Source organism: Sprattus sprattus (genome assembly GCF_963457725.1).
Source record: "Sprattus sprattus genome assembly, chromosome: 7".
Classification (NCBI taxonomy): Eukaryota; Metazoa; Chordata; class Actinopteri; order Clupeiformes; family Clupeidae; genus Sprattus; species Sprattus sprattus.
The window spans coordinates 23,512,674-23,540,352 of NC_137926.1; the positions used below are offsets into that span (position 1 = coordinate 23,512,674).

The 27,679-nt window shown below is 40.8% G+C and overlaps 2 protein-coding genes across 3 annotated transcripts; both read right to left on the minus strand.

The window, feature by feature from the left end:
• Positions 1-1,508: 1,508 nt before the first annotated feature.
• On the minus strand, positions 1,509-7,846 carry LOC308368010 (troponin I, fast skeletal muscle-like). 2 transcript variants are annotated; one of them, XM_080842044.1, is made up of 7 exons: positions 7,800-7,846; positions 5,879-5,911; positions 3,333-3,369; positions 3,084-3,212; positions 2,711-2,800; positions 2,412-2,588; positions 1,509-2,311 (listed from the first exon to the last, which is right to left on the minus strand). In XM_080842044.1, exons 2-7 carry the CDS (start codon positions 5,884-5,886, stop codon positions 2,225-2,227), a joined length of 528 nt encoding a protein of 175 aa, XP_080698170.1. In that variant the 5' UTR covers positions 5,887-5,911; positions 7,800-7,846; the 3' UTR covers positions 1,509-2,224. The 2 variants fall into 2 exon arrangements, with proteins under 2 accessions (XP_080698170.1, XP_080698171.1); XM_080842045.1 differs by lacking the exon at positions 7,800-7,846 and having other exon boundaries at positions 5,879-5,998.
• Positions 7,847-9,724: 1,878 nt separating this feature from the next.
• Positions 9,725-11,341, minus strand: LOC308368011 (troponin I, fast skeletal muscle-like; the record flags this gene model as incomplete). The annotated part of the gene is made up of 5 exons (XM_080842046.1): positions 9,725-9,823; positions 9,904-10,080; positions 10,214-10,303; positions 11,000-11,128; positions 11,312-11,341. 5 exons carry the CDS (start codon positions 11,339-11,341, stop codon positions 9,725-9,727), a joined length of 525 nt encoding a protein of 174 aa, XP_080698172.1.
• Between the last annotated feature and the right edge of the window lie 16,338 nt (positions 11,342-27,679).

A 27,679-nucleotide genomic window follows, 5' to 3' on the forward strand; every position in this document is an offset into this window, starting at 1 on the left:
CATAAGTTTAGTTACAATTCATAAATCACACATAATGTTTAGCAAAATGCTTAAACGGTGACATTAGACTGCTTTCTAAAGCTAGTATTCTAAAATTCAACCTCACTTCTTTTCACCTCAGTTCATACTAAGGCAGGGCTGTGCGAGATTATTAGTTTTAAACAAATGTACAAATGTTAAAGATGAACACTTGCATTGCTTGTGAGTTAAGAGCACAAGTATGTACCTTCATTTCTGGCAGAATGCTCTTGTTTAAACATAATAATGTATTTCATTTTTAGCGCTACAAAGCTTACATACTTGTTGGGTGTATGTCACCAGTTGGAGCAGAGTTAAGGCTTCCAGTTGTGGCACAAAACCGACCCCAACCATCTGACAGCTGTTTACACTTATGAGTACCACTGAAGGACACCCTTTGGGTGTGATGTAGACTACGTCTCTTCCTGTCAGTTCCCCCTGAGCATGATGAGGATAAACAAATACAATTTCCATTTTTGTGTTCATTCTGAAGACAGTGGGCACTGATCCACCTGGGCCCATAGAGATCCAATCAGATTACGAGTAGAGTAATTCCATTCATGAAACGCATTGTGTATTTTGAATGAAAAGGATTCCACCAACAGACAGTGTGTGAAGAACAAAAAAAAATCCCATAGTGTAATTCCATTGATTCCATTGAGTCCTTGTGAAAGACCTGCTGGAGACACAACTGGACTGCTCTCCCCTAATGGGAGAATCTGGCAAGCAGTGGTACTCAGTCGAGATGGCCACTGACGTCTGAGACGCTGCTTGGGTTTTTATGACTTTGCATGATGGCTCAGCGAAACTCTCCATTTCTCTTTATGGAATTGGTCTCACGCTCGGACCAATGGATTGGCGAGTTCCCGAAACTCGACCCACGTATACCCCTCCCTGCTCTCTCCTTATAAATAACCCCGCCCGTCAAGATTGTTAGACTTGTTTTTATTACATATTTATCTAGTGGTCTTCCTTGTGACAATATCAATTACAAACGATTCATATGCAGTCGAATGTGAACTTCACTAGGTTTGTTTAGAGTTGGCAGGGGAAGAGAGAACATTCAAGTCTGCAGAAGTCCATCGATAACTAAGGCACTCATCTACTGTATACAGGAAGGTATGTTTCAGTGACTTGAGGCATAGTGAGTAGGTTGGGTACAGAAAGGCCATTACCTGTTGGGCACTGACATGGAGCATTTTCCAAAGATGGACAAAGAGGGCTCCAAAATCATAGTCTGTTAAAAAAAAATTGGAAGAGAACGGCTTATTAAAAGGTGTGATTTGGCATTTAAATGTATGGTGTACTATCTAGAGGAATTATTAAGGATTGAGAGTGGACTTACCAAGATGCTGTTGAAGAATGGCGATTGGGTTTGATACAGCACAGCACACAAAAATAGCTTTCCCTCAAATACTTTATTTTAGAAAAAAATGACAGACAAAAGTAAGCAAATTACAAACTGTGGGTGAAAGCTTTTAGACCCACATCTAGAGTAGGGGAGACTGGGGACAGTTGTTACAAGGAGACAGTTGCAAGTTGCTTAATTTCTCAGATTGTGTCTAACATAATGCCACGAAACTCACAGCCAACATGTGATGACATCGTCATGCTCCATTCAAAATCTCAGCTTGTGTCTCAATCTCTTTCAAAACCTAGAACTAAAAGCCATTTTGTGGGGCAAATTTGTACGGTATGTGCAAGGTTTTGACTGCAAAATGTGAACATTTTACACACTTAGTTTGTAAGCGACTATCTCACTGGCTTTTTGAAAACAAACGTTATGAACACTGTAAAGTGTAAATTCTGTAAACAACTTACAAACAAACCCTTATCCACTACCATGTTGGCTTGAATAATGCAGGGCTGTTGCCTTAAGTTTTATTTTACCCCTTCAAAATAGCATGTTACATTTGTCTTTAAATGAAAATAAAAGAAAAGGTAAGGCACATGTGCTTGAATTAGTGAAATAAATATCAAGACAAAATTTGTATGTTGCACACATGTTAAAATGAAAGATGTCACTTCTGCCGATATTTTGCAACAAGACAAAAAGTAAAACAATACATTTAAAAAAGCCATTCCAGTCTCCCCTACCTAGGCCAACATACTACCAACCAAAAATATAGGTTAAACAGTGTGTGAGATAAGCAAGTTGGCATATATCGGAGTAGAGATCTGCCACACCAGCAGCCCGATAGACACATTAAGCATCAGTCTCAAACATCTTCTTTCTGCCACCCATGCCAGCCTTATCCTCAACGTTCTTACGCCAGTCACCAACTTCAGCATTCTGAAAAGATTTGAGAGTTTATTATTTTATTGCCGAATTAGGCATATGGCTTTCATTATGGGACAAAGACTGTTAAGTCCAAAGGCTTTGAAATACTCACCTCCTCCTTGACCTCCTTCTTAACTTGCTTCAGGTTGGCTCTCAGGTCCATGTTCACCTTGTGCTTGGAGCCCAGCAGAGCCTGAAGCATGGCATCAGCAGACATGCGCACTTTCTTCAGAGGTGGCTTCTTAAACTTTCCTTTAAGGTCCACAATTTTGATGTTTAAGTCCCAAACCTAAGGTTCAAAAGGCAGATAAACAGAGGGAGAGATGGGCAAAAGGAAGTACACAAAGCAAGCCGTAGTAATGGTACTATTGCTGTACCATAACTTAAGGGTGATCTCCAGACAGGGCACACCTCGTGGACAACTCGGTTTGCTGTATGCTCTAATACATATCTCTCCTCGTCTTTCACATCTATCTTGTCGAAGAGCTCTCGGCACAACTCCTGAGGGGGGGGGGGGGGGGGGGGGACAGAAAGAAAATGAGAAAACAAACTAATTTACAATTTCTTATGTCAAAGCACATTATACATACATTATCTATGCATATTTAGAATGCAATAAAACTTGCTCTGGTCTTTGAGGGGAAATGTCTTTTGTTCTGTAAACATATTGTTTGTACATTGAAGCACTTTACATAGCTCTCAATGCATCCTCCAGTGTACGGGACCAACAACAGAATACAAAACTAGAGCATGAATGCATTCTGAATACTACAAGTTTTAGTACCTGCAACTCATCTTTGCTGTGTGGGAGGACGAGAGGAGGGCAGCTGTTCTCCATGTACTCTTCCCTCTCCTTCACTTTCAGAATGTCTTCAGCCTCAATGAGGTCTTTTGCAACCTGGAGCATCAAGCCCTGGAAGATAATTGGTGGATTGTTAATACATAATGGCCTATGTTGCGTGTCAAACCCTGCATCATAACCTGATCTTTTTTTTTTTTTACCAGATTTAGGGCACAAGCAATGTCACCTTACCTTTAGGTTGTGTTTCCGGCTCATAGACATCCTTTTTCTGAAAAGAAGTAGAAAATCATAACACTCACAACGTCTTCAGAGACAAGCGAAAGATTGCTGTTTATAGTGCACAAAAAATAATGACATAAATCTGCCTATACAAAATAAAAACCTAGTGCTACATCTTCGCTACTAATGCTAAAATCCCATCCGTATTGACACTTTAACAATAAAGCCGATGGAAGAACACATTACCACCTACAGGCAAATACACACACTAGGGCCTTATACATGTGCCATTGAGATCAGATCAGTTTATCGTATCGTATTCGCGTGTAGGTGTGAAGATTTTCAAGGGAAACGGCTCTTGTCGTTACCTGTATACACGTGCAAAATGTGAAGCGTTTACATTGCCTCGGGCATGCGCAAAGACCACGGAGATGTGCTCCCACCTGGTTTGTTTACTAACAACATCAACGTGGATCCGCATCGGGCACAGGCAGTGTAGTGGCTTAAAGTTCCCTTCTTTCTATCAGCATATAGTTCTTAATATTTTCTTTGAATAACCACTCTCGGATGGAAAGAAAACGAGTCTACGCGTGGATGTGTTTCAACAACGGTAGAAAACTGTGTTTGCTCCGTCTTTTACTTGACTCATAATTATATGACAGTGGTATTAGTTACAGTTGAGACACCCGAAATAACTTGCATGCGCAGCAATCCTGAGACGTGATTTTTAGTTTGCACATGAATACTAACGTCTTCTTTGATCCCAGGAAATTTGAGCACATAACCCATCTCCCTTACGGAGATATTGGCGAAAGTTGTTTAACCTAGGCCTACTTCATTGCAAACGTCTAGTTTTTCAAACGTGTCTAGTTTTTGTGCAGTAGTGAATAGAGTCTCGGTCTACTACACCATACATAGCATATCGTGTTTGTAGAAAATGATTAAGGTGCAACAAATGCCAATAAGCATATTTAAATTAAAGGATTCACATTGCAAGTAAAATGGTGCGGCTGGAGCACAGGGAGGGACAACGGTGACGCAGTTTGGATGTAGCGACAAACATTTATGTGCTGTAACAAACAGTGTTAACCAGTATGTGAGTAACGTGGCTTTTATTAAAACATAGCGTGTGTAATGTGTAGCTATTTCATTCCGTTTATTAACCTTTCCGGCTGTCTGTGTTACTAGCCAGCAGCAGACGTAAAGGAAAGGGACTTAACCCGAAGTTAAAAACATGTAATCTACTTGCGGAGCATTTAACTCCCCTGCAATCTCTCTACAAACATCCATATAGACGCGGGATCAGCAGAGGAAAATCTACTTTCCTTTTGGGAGAAACCAGGCCAGTCGTTCCCACGACTACAGCACCTTGCAAAACGAATTATATGCGTTCCAGCAACAGGTGCTGCGAGTGAGCGCTCCTTCAGTGCAGCAGGGCGCGTTATAGAAGCCAGGCGCTCTCGCCTGAATCCTGACACTGTAGATGCTATTTTATTCCTGCATAGTGCTAAGACAAATTCTAAATAGAACGAAGATTAGGCATATCAGCAGAGGTATATTTTGGTTACATTAGGATGGCTACCTTTATAGCTTGCGTTTTGGGCGCACCACAATGCCAAGAAGTTTGTCGCGACTGTAATGGCATATTTCATTGTGGGGGTGATTAATAGCTTAAGGCTTACGAGACACGGTGTTTTCCGATGTTTTACTGAGTCCTCTGTGTCTCTATCACACACACACACACACACACACACACACACACACACACACACACACACTAACGGAAGCAAAAAAGGTTTAAATGAAGTGACATCCCTCAAATGTCGCGTCTCCCGCAAACCTGCAAGCTATGAGTCAGCTGTCAGTATTGGAAGAAGCCTTAACGTCTCGAAGATGAAACTGCCTGGGTTATTTTGTTTCGTTAGGCTATTAGTTATATTTTAAAACAGCCAGTCATTGTAGTCTACCACTCGTGGAATACGGAATTTCAAATAGATGATGGAGTGAACTTTCTAGCCTCTAACTTTCTAGCCTCCTGTCACCGTCTCCCCCCAGTCACGCACCGACTCCCCCATGACACATCGGCCTGATTTGACACGCCCTTTTCTAAGCCGAACGATCGTGGTAAACCACCTCTCTCGAAAGCTTCAGACGATCGGCGGAAAAACGAACAGTTCACATCTAGACCCCTTATACATGAGGCAATTGTAACACGTTCGCGAGTTTCTATCGTGGTAGACGCGATGTAACAGCTTTACATGACGCATGTATAAGGGGCTAATGCTTCTCTATATGAATTTACTACTAGACTTTCCCAGCAAATTATAGTTCCCTACAGTAAGCAAGCTGGCTGGTCAATAGCAAATGAATGGAGACAAATGTGTTTTTTTGTTAAATAAAATGTAAATGAGAGGAATATTTCGAGGACACCTGCCACCACTTATTTTAGGCTTGCACAGCACATTGAAGAGATGGGGTGTACTATGTTGGTGGCAGAAGATTAGCAATTAGTTAACATTGCTCACAAAAGCTTTAAAATAATCATAAACTGTACTCACTCAGTCATTTTGGCAGATTTAGTTCTTCACTTCCTGCAACAACAACAAAATCACAGATGGTTAATTTCCAAAGACAAATGGACTTGCTCTCAGACACCATTCATGTTGTTTCTATTCGGCATGAGCACAGGTGCAGATGGCTTGATTTGACTGCTCGTAAGAATCGGCCTCAGCCTACTAAACGGTGGATGTGACATATTTATACAGCAATGCTCTATAATCTGGTGCCTTTGCAAGAAAATATTGTTAAGAAATAGCGATCAATCAAGTCAGTACATCAGGGTTTACAGTGATTTGTAAAATGCTAACGTTGATGATCCCTTAAGGTCCTAAAATATATATTTTGCTCTCCAACTTTTGTTGAACCCAAAGTTAATTCAGATGTTCTCATATAACACATGCATTACCACCTGCACTTACACTTACTTATTTAGGGAGCCTTCTGTGTCATTTAGAGGTCTGTCATGTGGCTAGCATATGTATTGTGCAAACAGTTGGCCTTGTAACTCTAAACTAGGGGCTGTTGAGGAGGGAGAGGGCAAGATAGAGAAAGCTTTGAGCCCTTTTCTGAGTGATACTCTTGTGGCAGGCCTATCTCAGAGAGGTTGTTGCAACTCGACACTAGTGATGGGATCAACCAAGAGCCAGTGCTGCCTTCTTGAACATCCTTCAGATGACCAAGACATTGGCGAACGTCTCTGAAATAACCTGCCGCTCTTTTTTCTTTTTTTGACCCTTACTGTCTGCACTCATAGTCTTTTTTTAGATGGCATTAGAGAGTTATGCCGGTCACATTTCTTCCTTGATGACAACAGCATACCCCTGACAATACACTTTAAAAAAACTTTAGAAAAATCCAGGTTTTCAGGAAGTTTGGAAATAAAGTGTTTTTTGTAACATATAATAAATGTAGATATGGAAAATTTAAGAAACGCATAAGATTGTATCTCAAGAAATACGTAGACTGATTACTCCATTGTGCTAACAAAAAGGAATGAGCCACTATATATTTGGAACAGGCTGTGTATGCCACACTGTCAGCTGCTCAGATTAAAGTCCCAATGGATCTGGCTAATCCCTCCAGGCCTTGTGTGATTAACCCACGTCAGTCAACCCAAAGGCCTATAAGATTCCCAAGACACAGAGCAGTTTCCATCGAATCATGGTCACCACAACAAACTGCCGCAAATTAGACTCCACTTCTGGTCAAAAGCTCAGCGCTGACAGGAAGGCAAACATTTGAGGATGCGTTTCAGACATACTACTAGTCATGGTGTAGCCTTTCAGAGTGTCACATCATCAGTCCATAGATCACTCTCTTCTCTTGGTCGGAAGAGGTCCCCGTCCACCCACATAAATCGAAAAAAATATCCACTATGGTTTTTAGGAAAGAACTCTTGCCAATGGGTTATATAGCTTTGGTGACACTGCAGTAAACCATCACAGTAAAACAACAAAATCTTTGACAGGATAGGCTCTTATTAAAGACTATATTTTTTTATTTTGTACATTTAAAATTAAGAGTCCGAGCTGACCGAGCTGACAAATTATTAAATTATAAGGTTTGAAATATATACCAGGAGATACACTATTTATCTATATAAAATTGTAACATTCAGGAATGTCAGGACATCCTGGTTGGAATAAACAGCTTGGCAACAGTTCAAAAGCTACGACAAAACATACAATGTAATGTTTTAAAAGAGTCAGAAGACATTTGCCATTCGCAATAAAAGCATGCCAAATTAAAGTTGTCACCACTATCACACCCTCTCCATTCTCAGGCTCTATTCCTATTTCCAATGCCAATAATAATAACAATCAACAATTAACTGAAACATCAGCAACCCTACACTGAATCCCCGATATGAGAAAGAAAAAGGACGACATGCAAGGCAGTGCCTGGCGGAACGCTTCTTACCTCAGAGAAGAAACAGGGCTGCTCTGTGGGAAGATGAGACAAACGAGTGAGCACAGACGAGCAGATGAAGTGTTAGGAAGGTATATATTGCATTCTCTGATCACTCTGTAAATCCTGCCTTTCTCTTTATGGTCATGGATTACCCCCCAAACCAATGGGCTGACAAGGTCATGAAATACAGTCCTGTCTCTCCTTGCCCACTCCTTTATATAAATAACCACGTCCTTCAAGATTGTATTCTTACTTTGTTCTATCTTTTTATTTAGCAGCAGCCGCTGCCACTGTCTACTTGACAAAGAGCATGAAAAGTCATCAGACATTTACAGGAAGATGAAAGGCTGACTCGAATAGCTAACACTTGCTCATCTTAAATGCAAAAGATTTCTATTTTCGAGAGTTTATTGGAGTTATGGTATTCACACAATAATTCTTTCCCAACAAGTCTTTTCTTCAACACCGACAAATAAAAACAAAAACAGAACCTTACCTCAGAAAAAAAAACAAGTTAATTTGTGTGAGCGTCCCAAGCATGTTGCCATCATATATAAAGAGGAATATGCATCTGTAAAATAAGAACTATGAGGTGAACCAATTTAAAAGAGAGCACATACGTTCAATGTAAAAGCCGTTTTCTCAGATGCCAACCTCACATTTTGATTCAGTAACTGTAAGCAGATGATGAGCAAACTTGAAATGAGCAATATTTATTATTATTATTATATATTAATGTCAGGTGATTGTCTGTTCATGAAAAAACAATGGCACATATATTCCAGTAAACTTCTCTCAAAGATCTCAACACACCAACACCTGTACTTTCATGACACTCGTGTAGTGTCTACCCAACTCTCAGACGTGAGGCCAAGGGAAAGGTCAAAGTTCCCTAAGCAAAGAGAGAGAGAGATAGAGAGCAGGAGGAAGTCTAGGAGCAGATCTGAACTCTCTCTCCTTTCACTCCGGAGGGGTAAACGTCAGGCTGCAGACTAAATTTACAGGGCGAGGTTGAACAAATGTCAGGGACTGTGACCCAGTCTTAAGTATGCCAATCATGCCACTTATGTTAACCATACCAGTTCTTTCTGGTTGAGATAAAAAACCTTTGAGTATCTTTTTTTGTAAAAACAAAACCCTTTGAGTACAATTAGTATTGGCAGCACATTCTTTGATGCTGTACCCCCAATTTTAATAGTTTTATAATGCTTTTGTCCCTGCTCATTGTCCTTCTGTGTGTGCGTGTGTCTGTGTGTGTGTGCGCGCGCGTGTGTGTGTGTGTGTGTGTGTGTGTGTGGTGTGTGTGTGTGTGTGTGTGTGTGTGTCTGTGCGAGCGTGTGTGTGTGTGTGTGTGTGTGTGTGTGGGTGTGTGAGAGTGAGTTTTGTGTGGCTGTATGTCTGTACAGTGAACTAAATTTAAATTAACGTGATGTCATTTCAGCCAGATGTGTCATGAAAAGATCATAGAGAGTTCAAATTAATTATTTTAAAATTGTCACCTATTGTCAACCTTAGTTTTTTTAACAGCAACCCAGACGATCAAGCGCGGCATGTTAATAGGTCTGTAGACATACAAATAGAGAAAGGATTTTTATTTCAAAACTATTTATTCAAGTCATTAAAATGTAAATGAAATGCCATTCATTCCTAATGTGTTACAAATAAAACCAGAGTTATTGCTATTCTGGCTGTCATCACTTAAATTAAACCCATACCAGGAGGCTAGGACAAATAACCGACTCAATCATTAAGACATTGATGGTGCTGTATGACTTTCAGGAAATTCACCTAAAGAAATGATTTAGGTTTAATCCTAAAGGGAAAACTTGTGTGTTCTTTCAGAGATGGCAGAACGGGGCTATTCAAAACATTTAAATAAAAGCTACGGCCTTATAGAAAATCTCTTTGAAAACAATCTAGTTGCAGGGAGAAACTTATGCCTCGCCTCCCTCAAACATCTTCTTCCTGCCATCCATGCCAGACTTGTCGTCAATGTTCTTACGCCAGTCACCAACCTCACGCAACTCCTTCTCCTGCAAGGACATTTTAATTGATCAGAGCGACACATCCCCCTGCAGCAAATTAAAGAGTACAGGCAGACCAGGCTACTCACCTCCTCCTTGACCTCCTTCTTCACCTGCTTCAGGTTGGCTCTCAGGTCCAAGTTCACCTTGTGCTTTGAGCCCAGCAGAGCCTGAAGCATCTGATCAGCAGACATGCGCACTTTTCTCAAGACTGGCTTTTTGAACTTGCCCTTCAAATCCTGCACCTTGATCTTAAGGTCTTCAACCTGGAGAGAGAATGCAAAAGACAGCAAAATGACATTGGTGTTCACATCCTTAATATGTATCACAGCGAAAAAGAAACAGTGTTTAACTAAATGTCTGACATTATGTTTTATGTGGACAATTATAGAAACTTACATCTCGTACACCTTTGTTAACTTTAACTTCCATGTCATATCTTTCCTCATCAATGCGCTCAATTTTATGGTGGATCTCTTTGCAAAGCTCCTAGAGAAACAGTATAACACAAACGTTCATAACATTAAACAATTCATAGCATAATACGGCAACTATACTGGGCTCTACAGCGCAATTTGGGTGAAATAAATAATTAAAAAAGAGCTAAATCCTATCCTATGTGGTTGGTGTATTAGCTCTTCTGCATATTTCATTTAGATATCTGTAAACAGAAAAACAGGTGCCCACAAGTATGGTGACTTATACTACTTATAGATACCTACATGATTACAGTGATATACAATGATTAGGTAATCACTAAACAAAACATATATTTCTTAATTCTGGTGTTTGGTTACTTTGTTTGAACACATTTAGTCTATAATGCTCGTATGTTTGTACTGGACACGGATGCCAATTATTCTCATACACAACTGGCTATTGATAGATGTAATGCTTTACACCACAAGGTACTGGCCCCGGTTCTTATTATATACCTCTGAGAAACTATAATTATTGGATACCACTGAGCATATATACCCTAAATTATTGTATAGCATTGGCCATCAATTGCTGTCATTTTTAAATACCAGTTGATACCAGTCATGTTTATTTACCAGTGGGCAATGCTACCTGACATTCTTATATACCATTGGGCATCGATACCTGTCACTTCTGTATACAATTGGGTATTGATCCCCAATATACTTTTATCCCAATATACAACATCCCGTTAGACATCGGTACCTGCAAGGCTTGTGTTCCACTGGGAAGAGAGAGAGGAGTGCAGTGTTCTGACATGTACGCCCTCTTTTCCTCTATTTTGTCTGTGATCTCAGTCTCCAGCAGCCCCTTGGCAATGGAGAGCATCAAGCTCTAGGGGGGGGGGGTCACACAAGGCAAAGGGATCAAAGGGCACATATCTCACAGACGCAGAGACACAATCAGTGTCAAGGCTAAAGAATCATTGTAGTCATCAATATGAATCATTGTAGGATTAAGAGTGTATACAGCATTTACATTATCTTCATAATACTAACAGAAAAGGTATGTTAGTACCTTAAGACCGTATTTGCGACTCGATGACATCTTTTTGCTGAAGTGTTATAGGGAAAATAATTAGCATAATAAATGTCAACACTGAATTGAATATGGCACCAGTATCATTGTGTATCATACTGGTACACTAACAGTAATACTACCAAACAGGGGAAAAGTATAAACGAATCCACAGAAATGACCCCTAAATCAAGTACAAACAAATAGAATGACTTCAATCAAAAAGAGTATAAGCGAAAACTTACTCCGACATCTTGGCAGGATATTAGTCACAACCTGTAAAAATGGAAAGTCAGCATCACTTCTATAAGAATCGATTTGTCCCTGACTTGAATTACTGCAATTTAGCGAAGACCAGCAAAGCTAAATATCATGTACACTTTACTTGGAGACTGTGGTGATTAGTTCCTACTGGAGTCCACAGATTGCTGTACATGACAGCAAAAACAAAAAGAAATGTGAAAAACAATATTGTGCTGACTGAACTAAATCCACCTCACACTTTCAAAGCTGGTACAAATACGGAAACACTTTGCAAGGTGGCCCTTCAGAATGACCCTAATTTCAGGTCCAGAAGGAAATATTATCCAAACACAAGATTAGCCATTTGGGCTTAAGTGGATGGATTTCTATATTTGGAGGGCTCCATCTAGTCCAGCTGTTGTGCTAGGGGTGGCCCTGTTATGGTAAGCTTGTCACTGGACGATTATCAACAAAAACCTGATACCACCAGTGTTGGGGCTTATGCAGCCTTCAAAAAAAATATCTGAAATGTTTGAGACATGAGACCATGCTGCTAAAGAAATGTATGCTTTGGCATTCCTTCATAAATAAAAAAATAAAAACACATTTGAACTAGTCTAAAAGAACAGTAACCACACAAATCCCTCTGGCATGGAAAAAGTGTTAGTCAATATCACTGATGTGATAATGCAGTGTAATCTATAATGATCTCCTTTTCCCAACCAAGACAAATTCCTTTGCGTAGTTGCCCTCCATTCATGGCTTCGAACAACCAATACAGATTCATATAGATTAAGAGGTCCCCAGTACTTCCCATGCCAGAATAATATCTATACTCAAGTGCTGTGTTGACAGCTAGATAAACACAGGTGTGTCACTTTCCAGAACTCAACTGGTCTAAAAAGATTATGTTTCATGTCACCAGGCTCCTGTTCAAACACCGGGCACTAAGATTTATTTAAGAGTAAACTGTGAACTCTCATCATTTTGTCACCATATCCTAACAAGACAGACTCAGAAGGCTCCTAGTGTAGCTATGTCAGTTATCGGAAAGTGTCAAACATCGGCCATTCTGTTAAACAATCAAAATGCTAAATTTATAATGGATTCAAAATCTACGTATATGCTCAGTTTAATAATGGGTTAACATGACAACGCAAACTTTTGCCGATAACACACGCTTTAGTTATGATACATCTACATCTACATCAAAATAGCAAAAGTAACAAATCTACATCCACAAAACCTGAACATGTTTAAAACACGACACATTTCAACATCAAAATAGAAGTTATACTTCAATGGATCTGATATCTCCAGCTCAAGATGAACAGGATGTCACTCGTGTTCTAAGCATAATTTCATGTCCATATAACCAGCAACGACAGCTTTGATCAGCTTTAGATCTTAGCGCATTACACAGACATGCATGGTACCCAAAGCCGATAAAGACCAAAGAATTTTGAACAGTCAAGGTGTTAATCCTACTAGCCAACAAAGGCTTTCACAAAGGTCACAAATACACAGCTCTCACCTATGCGTGAAGAGGAGGAGGAGGAGAGGACGGTGAACAGAAGGTTGAAGTACGAGTAGCGATGGGCAGACTTGATTATCAGATGGTATATATTGCATATCCCAATGGGCAAGGAAATCCCATCTTTCTCTTTATGGTAGCAACCTCATTCACAGACCAATTGGCTAACAAGCACCTGAAACTCTATATGAAACCTTCAACTCCTCCCTTCTTCCTACAATATAAATAACTCTTCCTTCAGGAGGGTGATGCTCATTATCTTGCTACTTCAGACAACGTCCCCTTATTTAGCTGGAGCCAGGGGACCAAGCCTCAGAATGAATGGGGGGAAGACTGGCCCAAAGTCTTGTTCCTTCTCTAAGAGGGGGGCAGGTGGTTGGAATGGGAGAAAGGGGGTTGGGTTCAGTTGTGGTGAGTGCTATGTCAAGACAGGAGGGGAGGCCAAGGAGGGGACACAGAGGGTTAATTAGTGTTTCTAGGGGAGGTGGAGACCTAGGGCAGTGAGGATCGGCTCTGATCTGGCCCAGGTCTGGCGCGGAACCGGTCTCGAGTGAGCTGCCCGTGTGATTGCGTGCTGGCACAGTGACAGACGTTATATAGCAGGAGGAAAGGATCTGTCCACAGGAGAAACGAGAGATGACTAATGGAAAGGTGTGAAGAACAGAAAAGGGGAAAAGAGAAAGAAAGACAAAAAAAGTCCCTTCCAGTAAAAGAGAGAGAAAATCAACCATTCCCATTCTGCGTCCATATGTTCACTTCCAGCTGATGTAGGCACCGCAAAGACACTCGCCCCCCCCCCCCCCCCTTTCCCTTTTAGCCAGCTTGTACTTTGTCAGTCGTCAGAACGGAGGGAAGATTGGGTTACGCCTTAGAGAGCCTTGAGGAAACCACATGCTCAGCAGGACCCACTGACTGCACGTCTAGAGTGCGATGGGGAGGCTCGACCGCGCCACTTCAAACCAGCTAGCTTCCGGGTTAAGGAAAAGGGGAAAAATGTGCAGAGATCAAGGTGTTGACAGACAGAGCCCAACAGAGGATCTCACGCTTAGCGCAGCTACAGCCATTTGCACTGTGAGAGTGCTTAAAAGCTCTACATTTAACATGACGGGAGGCCACAAACTCAGTATTCATGAGCTCCACTGAATATGATAGACTACACATGTGATGGATGCATGAAAGAGAGGATCCCAAATACATGGTGTGTCAGTTTATCCACTGGATACGGAAGTGGAACAAGCCGAGTTTGACTGTGGCCTGCAAACAGGTATTTGTATGTACAGTGCCTTGCATAAGTATTCACCCCCTTGGATGTTTTTCCCCTTATATTGCTTTTATAAATCAATCTTGGTCAATACAAGTTAGCTTTTTCGACAAAAATTAAAAAATAGCCCTCTTCAATGTCAAAGTGAAAATAGATTTCTACACAGTTACAGTGCCCTCCACAAATATTGGCACCTCTAGTGAAAATGAGCTAAACAGGCTATAAAAAAATACGTCTTTGCTGTTTATCCTCTCAGTCTTTCACTCGAAATATTCACAAAAATCTTACCTTTTCATTGAAGTACAATTATTAAAAGAAAAGAAAAAACATTGACATTAAATAAATATTTTTCCCCAAAACATGTGTGCCACAATTATTGGCACCCCTTAAGGTAATGTTTTGTGCAGCCTCCATTTACCAAGATAATAGCTCTGAATCTTCTCCTATAATGCGTGATGAGGTTAGTGAACACATGGCACGGGATCTTAGACCATTCCTTCATACAGTATACAGATCCTTCAGAATCTGAGGTCAATGTTTGTAGACTTGGCTACAGCTCATCCCACAGATTTGCTATGGGGTTCAGGTCAGGGGACTGTTATGGCCATGGCAAAACCTTTATTCTGTGGTCGGTGAACCATTTTTGTGTTGATTTTGAGGTGTGCCTAGGATCATTGTCCTGCTGGAAGGTCCAGCCACGGCCCATTTTAAGGCTTACTGGAGGGGGCTGTTAGGTTTTCATTTAATACTGCTAGTATTTGATGGAGTCCATGATACCATGTATCCTAACAAGATGTCCAGGGCCTTTGGAAGAAAAACAGCCCCACAACATCAAAGATCCCCCACCATACTTCACATTGAGTATGGGGTGCTTTTCTATATGGCTATCTTCTGTGTACGCCAAACCAACCTTTGATGTTTGTTGCCAAAAAGCTTTATTTGGGTCTCATCTGACAATATAACTCAGTCCCATTGAAAGTCTGACTTACATTTGGAAAACTGGAGGCGCTTTAGTTTGTTGTTGATTGACAGCAGAGGCTTTTTTCCGGCAACCCTCCAAAACAACAGACTCAACTAACCTCTACAATTCTCCAGCTGTGATCCTTGGAGATTATATTGCCAGTAGAACCATCCCCCCTCACGGTGCGTGAGGTCAATGTACAGACACGTCCTCTTCCAGGCTGATTCTTAACATCTCCTGTCGCTTTAAACTTCTTAATTATTTACATGATAGTGGAAATGGGTATTTTCAACTGTTTAGAGATTTTCTTGTGTCCATTTCTTGATTTGTGCAGCTCAACAACTTTTCGACGCACATCGTCACTACTCAGTGTGGACACATGTGTCCAATTTCCGATTCCAGTCCGATATAAATCGGAAATTGGACACATGTGTCTCCCCAAATCTAGATTTCTTGTGTCCGACTTGAGTCCGACTGGACTCCGATGTAAACCCCTGGATACACGATTCGATTCCGCTGGGAAACGGACTGGGCGCGCATGTGTCTCTCAAATCTAGATTCCAATTAGACAACAACAACTTTTGCACGTGCTTGAGATCCTGCCCACAGACATATACATGCATCATATATGTCTATGATATGATAATCGCTGCTAGACGCTCAGTTCTTGTGCTCCCTCTCATTCACGTTGAAATACTGAAACCGAAACTGAAACTTTGAAACTGGAACGCAACTGTTTTGGACAGAACGCGCTAATTCAGTGAACTAATATTTTCATATTACTTTTCCACCAGTTGTTAGTCATGTAATCCATTCATATTGATGTGAATCAATCAATACTAATACAACTTTAACTGTGGTGTTTTTGTTTCATTTCACAACGTATTTACTGTATAATCAACAGTAGCAGATGTAAACATTCCGCATTTGATTTGAACTGACACGGCCAAGATCTGGATTTGTCACTGCCATGTGCTTTGAGATAGTGCAGATAGAGTAGTCATTGGTGTCTTGGTGGCCTCTCTCACTAGTCTCTTTCTTGCACGGTCACTCAATTTGTGGGGACGGCCTGCTCTAGCCAGATTAACACATGTGTCATATTCCTTACATTTCTTGATGATGTATTTAACAGAATTCCTGGGGATGTTTAGTGCCTTGGACATTTTTTTTCATCCTTCCCCTGACTTATACTTTTCAATAACCTTGGAGTTGATTGGAGTGATCTTTGGTCTTCATGGTGCAACAGTAGCCATGAATACTGATTACTGAATACTGACCAGTGAATGGACCATCCAGACACAGGTGTCGTTAAACTACAATCACTTGAGACATATTCACTGCACACTGATCCCCATTTCACTTATTGTGAGGCTGGACCTCTGTTGAATTAGGTCAGTCACTTTAAAGGGGGTGAAAAGTTATACAATCACTTATTTTTCAGTACATATTTTTATTTAATTGGCATAACTGTGTAGAAATCTGTTTTGACTTTGACAATGAAGAGGGCTTTTTTGTGATTTTTTTGTCAAAAAAGTGAACTTATATTGACCAAGATTGATTTATAAAAGCAATAAAAGGGAAAAACATCCAAGGGGGTAAATACTTATGCAAGGCACTGTATTCTCCAGAGCAAGTCGAGGCGGGTGAATGAAACCAGACATCTCTACCTAGAGATTGTTAGAAAGTAAATGAGCACTTGCAAATTCTAATTTGACAAATGAAACATGGCTTTACTGCATCAAAAATATCAACTACAATGTACAATCCTGTAAAATTGAGTTGGTTGCAATCCACAACAGCACAGCCATATATACATCACAATAATCATTAGTAAAAAAGGAAACACATTTTTTTTAAATCAGGTCAAGGATAGAAATAGGGAAAAGGGTAGAAATATCTACTCAGGGACATACTGGCTTAAACTTGGTCTTTAATATCTACATAGAAATGCATATGACTAAAAACATGATACAGAAAATACATTATCACATATTCTGGTTCGAAATTCATTGAGAAACTTCTAGGCCAATAAAGTTCACCTGAGAGATCAAGTTGTTAGACCTAAAGGTTAGACAGCACATCACTCTTTCAAGGAAGGAGGTGAAAACAATATCAAAAAACTAAATCAGGCATATTGGCAGCCCAAGGTGACAGCTGTGGAATTTTGGTGGCAAATTTACCTGATTCAATGTCAGACCTTTCTGTAATGCCCAGAACAAGAGATCACGGCGGTGCTCTCAATGGCACACATGTTTACAGAGAAATGTAGGTTATTAGCATAGATTGACACACACTTGTCACCACCACTTACAAAATATACTGCCACTGCTCACAGCATGATCACTGAAAAACAAAACATTTACAATGACGAGCATGTACTAATATCAAACTGTATTTTGCCATATGCCACAAGATGTACATATGCCACACAGCACATCAATAGCACTTAAAGATAATATTCTTGCATCAAATAACCTCATAGTTAATGCTTGACCACTGCATCCAGAGTGTGTCAGTGTGGTAACACTTACTCAAGATAAAGCAAGCAAAGGCACCAAACTTTGAGCCTCCATTCCTGTTACATCGGTCACTGAGTAACAAAATAGAACACTACTGTTGACAAGCAAGAGCAATACCATTACTAATAAAGTGTCCAGTGAGTAACAAGATGACTGGGGAGAACAATATCGCAAATCACTAATGGTAATCAGTACAGCTATTACAGTAATATTAATCTACAGCACCTAAAACAAAACGAGGAGCCTATGGTCTATCTTTGCTGTGTGACTAGTGACCAAATCTGTCCTACCAATGTAACAAAACATAGACCATCTGTGCATAAGTACCTTATAAGTAGTGCAATGAATAACCGTGCCTAACAGTAGAACACTGCATCACAATCAGACTTAGTAAAACTAATACTGGCACTCAGTAAAAAGATACCAATTGGCCACTTCCAGTTTCACCACATCCACAACAGCTGAAGCGTGAGATCACATTTTCAACAGGGTCAAAGCAAAAGCTAACAAAATAAGGTGGAAAAAAATCTTCAAATAGTCAAGGTACTGAGAAAGAGTTTTGATTATAGGACAAAATGTCCTCATGGAGGACAACTCTTCACCACACACGGTACTTTCCATTCGGTCCCAAAACCCTGTGGCTGTGACTGTCCGTGTTGCTGAGGAATGCTGCGTATCTGAAACTCCTGTGATCTGAGATCAGAACACTGCACGGTGTGTTCAGAAAGAAGTTCTTTAAAGTTGACATCAGGCTGCCCTGCACATGGGCTATCAGTCAACTGGACGCTGGCATCTTATGGCAGCCACCGTGGTGACATCACTTGGTCTCCTGAGATCCCCCATTATTCCCCCTTACCCACCACCCCCAACCACATCCCAAGTTTATGAAACACAAAGTCCAGACATTGACAACAGAGACTTGGACTTCATGTCAGATTTAGCAGCTGTACAGAGAACTTTCTTCCAACCTGAAAGAGAACGCAGGTCTGAATCCTGTTTTGAGAACGACGCCCGGCAAAATTTCACACAAGCTCTAAACCACTACCACTGAGAGAGAGGAAAATATTTAGCAACTGTTTAACTCATAACCAATAGACAACCGACAATAAGCAGCCAACTAAATCGCAAAGAAAAGATGCCTTTTCAGAACTTTTCACAGACCATTTCATCCTAATAGAGAGAAATATCTTTAGTAAAAAAAAAATGAAAATAAATATATCTAGCTAACCCAGGCCTGAGGGTAGAGTGGTCAGGTCCAGGCAACCTTCCGAGAGATGGCTTGTTTGAAGCACTCGGGTTCCATGTTTCCCCCGGGCCTGAGGGCTCTCTCCAGGCTCACCAGCACGTTCTGGTGGCACTCCCTTATGTTGAGCGGGTGCTTGGCCCTCAGTAGCTCATAGGCCGCGATCAGCCGCATATTCTGCCGCACCATCAGGTACTGGATGATACAGGTGGGCGCCAGGGAGAAGCCGTCGCGGCAGTGCACCAGCACGCGCTTGCGTTTTTCAGTGGAGGCGTCGATGCACTCGTTGATGTCCTCGAAGCAGCGCACCTTCAGCGTGGGGCTCTCCGGCACCACTTCAGGCAACTCGCCGATGTCCACCTTGAGGCGGGACCAGCTGTGCTTGGTGCCGCGCGAGCAGGTGCATGGGATGTGGCTGAGGCTGGCCTCTCCCGGCAGATTGCTCATATCGATGATGCTGTCAATGTTGTTGCGGCACAGCGTGCGCCCGCTGTAGGCTGCGTTCAGGTTGCCCACGTAGATGTAGTCTGTCACCTTGGAAATGACTGGCTCAGAATACTGGAAGTGCTCAGGGCCACCCTGTCTGGCCTCGGGGGTGTCATGTGCCTTGCTGATGGAGACCCCCGCCCGTCGGCTGTAGTTCCGCAGCTTCTTGGAGCCCGAGCGTGACGGTGGGTTGGAGTCGGACTCTGAGCTGCTGTTCCAGGGCGGAGAGAAGAGCGAGAAGCGGCTGGAGGACTTGCTCTTGGTGAGGGTGTCCACGGGGCTGGAGAGGCCCGAGCTGGAGGTAGTGGTGGAACCCGAGGCGCAGAACAGAGATGCCCGCTCCAGAGAACCTGTGCTGCTGGCTGCCCCTGCACTGTGGGCCTGCTCCATCTGCCAACACATGACCGCAATAACAAGGAATTAGAAGGCTGAAACCCTTATAAACTGATCTGAAATGCACATAAAGCATTAGATATGAATTCAAAACTCAGATACTAACTATATTAACTGAAATATGAACTATATTTATTTATATCAATATTTCATTATTAAAGCCACCTAATAAATCCATTAAACATCAACAAAATCGAATCCACCCACCAATATTTTAGTGAACCAAAGGAACATCTTAATATAGAACATTTAATGTGTTTGTTCTGCCACTGAACTGCGACAGAGCCGCTGAAATTGATTGAGCATCAGTGAGAGCTACCTGAGCTTTGAGGTTGTTCTTCCACTCCTGGGTCTCCAGGGCTTTGAAGCGGCCATTGCTGTCGGAGGAGACAGACAGACAGAGGGGTCTGTGGGCCCGTGGGGGCAGCTGAGGGGTTAGGGCCACTGGGTGGGGCCTGGGGTCGTGGTGCTCGTTCCTACTCATGATCAGGTTAGGGCAGGAGCCTGGAATACACAGAAGGAGGGGAAATATCAACATCACAACTGTAAAATATTTTTTTGTTAGTCAGGTTTTTTTGCAAGGTGTGCACCATTGTTATGATGTCCAGTCAGTGACACCAGATGGACTATAGGGGAAGTTTGGTGAAAAAAAATTACTCATATTTTTCGATTTGAACTTCAATTTCAATTTAAAACAAACAAAAATAAAATCCAGAACATCTGCACACCAGCCAAAAGGGAGTCAGATTGTTATGAGAAACTCATAGCAAAAATGAGAAACGTGTGCACTCTCCCATCCACTAAAACCACGTGAAACAGCCCTCGCCTTCATCCCAGAGTCTCACCGGCCAGCTCACAGCACTAGCGGAAACCCCTCCGGCAGCCGATTCCACGAGGACACTCACTAATGGTCCTGGAGTGTCTTTAGCGGCGGCACGACTCAAGCATTAGTGCACCCACTTTCATCACTCCACTCTCTCCTGTGCAGCAGTCATATCCACTGGCAGATAAATGGCTCAGCACTGCACGATATGCCACAGACACTGAAGCATACCTATCCACAGTAAAGCAGCCAGAGCTTTTAAGTGACGAGAGAGTCTTGAGGGAAAAGTCGTGAGAGAACATGGCAATGTGATGTGTCTTCCTCTAAAGGCAGTAATTCTTCAAGATCAGCTGCAAAGTTTCCATCACGTCAAACGTTTTTTTTTTTTTAACTGTTTCTTGAAGGTCTGCTTTTTCCAAAGAAAAATTACCATTTCTTGAGTTTGAAAGGAGTAGTGTGGGGATGGTTAAGAATATGTGAAAGTCCTCTCTATGGCAGAGGTGGTGTAGACACACACACTCTGAAATCCACCTCTGCATTTAACCCATCTAGTGAAGTGACACACACACAGTGAAGTGATGTTTCACACTAACCCGGAGCAGAGAATATCGATCATTTGTTGATAAGTTATGGAAAATTAGGTATAGATTTGAAACATGGCTTTATTAAAAAATACAGAAATAGAGCCTATCCTTGCTTTGTGGACACAGAAAAGGTTGCTTGCAATGTGGCTAAACATTAACACCACCCTTGAACTCTGGGAAAGAAAGGCTCAACGTGATTAACAAAGGACAGCCGAAATGTCAATGTTTGCCCGTGTCACTAAATGTAATTAAGGAAGATAAGAGGCAACCTTGCTGGGTGCACAATAGACTGTGCAAAAAGGCCCAGAGGGTGGATCAGATGGCCATCAGACCACCATCATAGCCCAGCCACTACCTACAAAACGTAGGATTATACAGGGCTGCAATCAAGCCATCTGTGCCAGCTGCCGGTTATTATGAGGAAATTATGCCTTAGCAAGGAGCATATACCCTTCAACTCTGACGGGTAATGGGTAATTACTGTGGAGCAAGTCAGACTTTCTTACCTGTTATACATTCTGAACGATTGTGGGCTTTGAAAGAGTTGAGACTTTTAACGATCATGCCTGGAGGAGCAAAAATGCACATGGTATTAAATTCATGTAAGAAACTGATGTAATAATTATCCTGTTACAGAACATCCAGGTTCTGAATAGCCACTTCTTCTATATTTTGCACATTTTACATTTCAGTTGCCACTGATACTGGTACCTGTGTTGCCATTTTGTTTGGAGTTTATTTTTTTATCCAACAGCCTTAGTGCTATGAAGTCTTTCTTCCATTTTTCAAGGGTTTCCATCTTCTGCCCCCTGTTGGGAGACAATTCCAAGATATAAATGACTTGAGTGAGACGCTTGAAACACCTTCAGCGTGCCCATACAACAACAATAATGTAATATAGAAGCATAACTGAATGCCTCCTCACACAAAGTAACTTAAATGCGGGTATCTGGCATCGGTTACACCCCCGCACTGTAACCACATAAAGTAGCACGAACTGTGAGAACACAACATTCCTTAGATCGATTCAAGCAAACGAGACAACTGCTGCAGAACAAGACCAAATTATCTCACCATGATTGACAGGATTCGATCTGGAGTGATCTTGGCACGATTGGCTAGACGAAAGATAAAAGGCGCAGTGGATGCAACGACACATCACTGCTGTTAAAGTGTTTTTTATCGCTCCAAAACGCGAATCAGCACGGCGCAATATCTGCACCATTACATGAAGCTACTGGTTGCTGACAAACTGGTGCAGTATCCAGACTAGGCATTTTCAGCGATGCAACCAAATAAAATCACGGAGGCATACTGAATGGAAAAGCAAACACACACCAAAATATCGATTGTGTTCAAACCACTGCATATCGACAGAGACGAGCAGAAAAGAACTGACGGAATTCACCCAACACGAACCCCTCGCCATTCACTCCCTCTCTGCGGCTCACGGCTGAATGGGACTCACGTGGTCTCCAACCTCAGAGGAGCGACAAAGAAGTGACCTCTGGGAAATGAAGTCATGCAGTCACACCTGTAGTTCCATCAACGTAAACCAGTAGTTGACTCAAAACTAAATTTTACCTGGCCCAAAATGTATTGTACTTTAATGTCAATTAAGCCATTCAGATTTCAATATTGTAGTGTATGGGCTTCACGAATTCGAAAATATAACGATATATGTGAACACATTTCGGTAACAGTTTACTCAAACCTAGTCTCCATAAATCATGATAAACACATTCATAAAAGTTTTCAAAATATTAATAATACTTCATCATGAGAAGCATACGTCTATATAATTATTAATACACAGTTGTGGCTGCACTCATAACGTTGTATGATGTAAAGCTTGAAAGCTTTTTTTATGCTTAAAGCTCGAAGTATCAGAATGGGTAATAAAGCTTATGTGTGCATAATGGCACTTATGATATCTTTGCCTTATGTCAAATGTTGTTTATTCGCATATATGACTCCAAACAAGCTATCATAATAATATTAGTTTAAGGCTTTTACTACAACACTTATTTTGGCTGTCTGAATATGAATAAACAAACCAAACTAGAAAATGCATTTCCTGAAGGAAATACCAGTGCATGAAATGCAAAAGTTAGGAAAGGAAGAAGAAAAGAAAGAAGAGTGAAAGAAGGAAAGAAGAAAGGATAGAAGAAAATATTGAAAAAAGGAGATAAAAATGGAGTGAAGAAGAGAGATTGAGTGTGAGAGAAAATAGACTGAGAGGGATAGAGAGAAAGATGGAGAGATGGAGAAAAAAAAGTAGAGAATGGAAGGTGTCTTAATGTTCCTACACTGTAAAAAAAAAAAAAAAGAAAAGTTGGGTGAACTCAAAATTTTAAGGCAACTAACTTCAGTAAAATTTGAAGGCAACAAACTTCAGTAAAATTTTAAGTTGGGCAATTAAACTCAATATTTTAAGTTTTGCTTTTGAGTTTGCTCAACTCTGAATTTTGGTCAACTCAAGAGTAAGTTCTACTAACTCATAATTTTACATTGTAATAACATTTAATCCTTACTTGTGCCAACTCTCCCCTAAGTTGTACTTACTTATTATTTAACATTGTAATAACATTTAATCCTTACTTGTGCTAACTCTCCCCTAAGTTGTACTTACTTATTATTTAACATTGTAATAACTTTTAATCCTTACTTCTGCTAACTCTCCCCTAAATTGTACTAACTTATTATTTAACGTTGTAATAACTTTTAATCCTCACTTCAACTAACTGTCCTGTAAATTGTAGTAATTTATAATTTTACATTGTAATGAGTTCTTATACAGAATTCACTTTAAATGGGTTTAGCAGAATAATTTAAGAGGAATTTAAAATCGCACACTGCAATAGTTTATAATGTAACTCAACTTTATAATTTATAACCAGGAACTTCTAATCAAATGTATAGATAATTACAGACGCAACATATACATTCAAAACATTTGTTTTATTTATACTGTATCAAATCCCTTCCAAAAGGGGCAAGTAAATGCAAACTATCGAGACCATGTAACATGTTTCAGAAAAAACAACCAAAAAAAAAATGTTTACAAGGGAAGGCCCTTTAAAGCTGCAGTTTGTCTATGTGCAGAGATGTCAGATGTCTGAAACAAGAGTTGCATGAAACATTACAAGATGTAATTGACATATAAGAAGTAGAGTAAACATGCAGGCAGCTGTCCTTTTCAATATCCAAAATGATTGCTACGATTACGATTGCTCACTGTGAAGGTATATCCACTGGAGGTGCTTTTTGTGTCACTGACAGGCTCATATCATTATCAGTGTCTGACAACATTATGAAAAGGCTCCCCACAGAGCAATGTCTTTTTGTTTTTAAGATTAAAATACCCTTTGTTTAACAAGAAAAAGCCGCTATATCACCTCGATTTGAAAACTTAATCAAAAACGTCTAAAAATGACCTATATATTCCACAATTCACACTACATGGACAAAGATGTAAACAGTGTTGTTGGACTGCTCATTAACTTCACTGGAGCAATTCCAAGAACGCGATTGGATAACAACGTCAAAACGTCACGATTATCGGACCCAAAGTGTAGCTGCCCTCTCCATTTGCCTCGGGAATAAAGTTATCGATAACAACTTAATAAGCAATAACTGCAAGTGGCAACAATTTTTGTCTAAACGTGAATACAAACGTAGAACATATTTACAAAAACATGGCTTCTCCATATCCAGGGAACGTTAAAATGCACGAAATCGCACCTCGGCCCACCACCTATTAGGGGAAGCCAAGCTTTAAAGAAATCGCCACTGGTCGTAAGTGTGAACTAGCCAGGTAACAAACTACACACGATGGCAGACAATGCTAATATTTGTATGATGTACGCAAAAAATGAGCTCCCCCTCTTTGAAAGATCAGCAGCCGCCACTGGTGGGGCAGGCAGCACACTGACTGCAGAACCGAGCAGCAACCTGTCGCTGGCCCCGCGCTCTCTCTGTCCCTACTAAACCAGCCTGCTCACCTGCTACCTGGAGCAGAGACGGAGCATGACTACCACTGTGTAGTAACACTACACTTCTGAAAGATGGCATAAAATGTCAGCTAATGTTGCAACCACAATTTTGAGTTAGCATTAATACCCTAATGTCTTTTTTGTATCTGTAAGCTGGCAAACACGAATTAAAGCAGCACAACGGATCAATAGCTATACGCTAGCTATATGCTATCAGCTAAAACTGACGAAATCTCTTGAAATGTGCTGACTTTGACATTATTACAAACTAGTTACTCAACAACTGTCCTTACACAGTCAAGCAAGTGCAACACAAGACTAAGCAAGATGGCAAATAAGCTTACTAGTTCAGCAGACAGTGGAAAGTTGGGCGGCAAAACTACAGAACGAAGTTATGTGCCTATAGACCCTGCATAGCAATGGCGCGGATGCAATTCTCCATATTAAAAGTCATTGTAGCGCCCCAATTTTTTTTAAGCTGTTATTTTTAGGTTAAACTGATTATCCTAACCATAGTCCTGAAGTATAATTGTTGCATTGTGTTACTTTAACACAATACCAACAGTCAGAAGATAACATGCCTGTCCTGTTTGAATAGGTTGCCTGACTGATGCTAGCTTTCTCTAATGACTGAAAAGCTTTGTGTAAATGTCTAGGTCGCTTTCTTCATTAAACGACGTACAACATAGGCCTACTGCACAACACAACTCAGAATAAAATTCGCGCACCATTTTAATTTAATTAAAGGTTGATTTAAAACGTACCTGTTTGGACTCCAGCAAGAGGCAGCAGCACAGCCAGAATGAGACTTCAATTGTAAAGTGCCAACGGACAGTTGGCTTTTACCGCATTTCACAACAAAAAGGGCTTTTCCCCGCAATTCACAACACAGAAATAAGAGTTAGCAGAACTGTTGTCCCTCGTATTGAACCCCAACTTAAGGACTTAAGTATTAACAACTCACCAAATCGTTTTGGATCATACAACTTTCTTGCTTTGTTGTGCTAACTTACATTATTGCCTAAAATGTCACTAATTTATATTTTCAAGTTTTACCAACATAAAGTACTGTTTTAGGCCAACAAATACAAGTTGCTTTTTTTACAGTTACAGTTAAATTGAGAGGGACAACGAGGTTCCTTTGATTTGGCGCAGCTGTCAGTAAAGCACAGGTGCAAGCCAGTTTAAAGACCCTATTATGACGTCATAATGGCCCAATGTAAGTCAATGGGAACATTTCGATTCGTTTTTATTTAATATCTTAAAAAGTATAACGTTTAGAAAAGTGAAAAATACATAGCATAAGTGTGGTTTTCAAGACCTACGCGACAAAGTTTGAATGAAGTTTCTACGTTAAGCGGTTCGGGCTGAATTAATCGCAGAAAAAGGTAACAAGAAGAAGAAGAAGAAGAAGAAGAAGAAGAAGCCTAGGAATAACAATACAGGGCATTTCATGCACTGTAATGAGCAAGGGCAATTCAATGAAATAGGACGAAACACATGTATGATTATTAATCAACAGAGAAAAAAAACATAGGCTGAACATTCTGAGCCATCTCACTCACCTTTGAAGATATATTCCTGGTGTGTGAAATTTTACAGGGAATTCTGAAAGTGTAGCGTCTTGCTTCTTGCGGCAATTGAATTTAATTCAATTAAATTAAATGCGGTCATCTGAATATGAATAAACAACGCAAAGGCTGGACATTCTGATCCATTTTAATTTGCTTCTTGCGGCAATTTAATTCAATTCAATTCAATTCAATGCGGTCATCTGAATATGAATAAACAACGCAAAGGCTGGACATTCTGATCCATCGCACTCACCTTTGAAGATATAGGCTATTCCTGGTGTGTGAAACTTTACAGGGAATTCTGCAAGGGTAGCGTCCTTTCTTTAGCTTTTTGTGGCAATTTGAAGGTCATGGAGGTATGAGACATTCAGCGCTGGCAGTGTGCTTTCACTTGTGCTGCGTGATCATAACACTCCTTAATTGGAGAGCTTTAATGCTTGTCAGGTATCCTAGTAACCCCCGGCAGAGTGTTATGTCATATGGGTCTGTGAAGACGAAAAATACATCTGGCTCAACTCAGGACAGATTGTCTATTTAAAATGTGTACACCCAGCAAAATTGTTGTATTTAAAATGATTGCCTTCTAATGATGCAATGATAAGTGAACATTTGGACAGCATTCTCATTCACTAGATCAGGGCGCTATGTCTTCTTATATCTTGTTTTCATGTCCACTGGTGTTCACAGTTGGCGAAAAATAGTCAAGTTTACTGTTCTTGAGGGAGAAGAACTCATGGCTTAAAATGTATTTG